Raw genomic sequence first — 804 nt, forward strand, 5'->3', positions numbered from 1 at the left:
CCACAGTTACACCTAAGTCCACCTGTAGCCTCAGATATAAACACAACAAATTCCCAGGGCTACAACTGCTAGGTCCTAGGCCTTGGGTCTTGGTCCCCCTTTAAGCAACGCCCACCGCCCCCCCCCCCAACCCTTCCGTATCCACGGCGTACATTCTCCCCTTAACCCAGCTTCGGGCTCTGCAGTGGGTGCCCACCTGGCAGCGGCGATCTCCTGGCGCTGGCGGGCAGCACTCACGGCTCGACGAGCACCCTCGACCGCCCTGTCCAACTTCTCCTTGACTTTGCCCCGGCGAAGGGCCAGAGGGAGGAGGCTGCGCACGCGCCCCCCGTGCACTAGCCGGTTGCGCTTGTACTTGCCCTCCTCGCGGGAGCCGTCGGGGCGGGTGGTGCGCCTTTGGCCGTGCCGCCGGTTGCCCCAGCCACTCGCCCTCGTAGCGTAGCCCGTTGGAGCGCTGGCTCACGCCGTAGCCGCTGCGCCGGTCGGCGCGCCATTCACCCGCATACACCTCAGTGGCCGAGCCCTCGATGAGGGCAGGCGGCGCTGGGGCCGGGGGCCCGCTGGCCTCGGAGCCCGGGGGTCCCGGTGCTGCCCACCTCGCTGCTCACCTCGCTGCGCAGGGAGCCCCGCTTGCTGCCCAAGGAGCTTCGGCGCCCGCCCGCCCGGAGCCCGCTGAGCAGTAGCGAGCGGCGGAAGAACCCGCCGGCCGCGGGGGTGCGCTTTCGGGAGGACGCGCCGTCACCGTCCCCGGGCCCGGCCAGCACGAAGCCTCCCCGGGAGCCAGAGGCCGGGCTGCCTCCTTCG

The 804-nt window shown here is 70.6% G+C and overlaps 1 protein-coding gene across 1 annotated transcript in view; it reads right to left on the bottom strand.

The window, feature by feature from the left end:
- JPH4 (junctophilin 4) overlaps positions 1-804 on the bottom strand; it is a 34,909-nt gene that overhangs the window by 5,365 nt on the left and 28,740 nt on the right. The window contains 3 exon segments of the mRNA XM_010831414.1: positions 197-417; positions 419-583; positions 585-799. Coding sequence (XP_010829716.1) covers positions 197-417; positions 419-583; positions 585-799 — 601 coding nt within the window.

This window comes from Bison bison, unplaced genomic scaffold (assembly GCF_000754665.1).
Source record: "Bison bison bison isolate TAMUID 2011002044 unplaced genomic scaffold, Bison_UMD1.0 scf7180017864526, whole genome shotgun sequence".
NCBI classification, from domain to species: domain Eukaryota; kingdom Metazoa; phylum Chordata; class Mammalia; order Artiodactyla; family Bovidae; genus Bison; species Bison bison.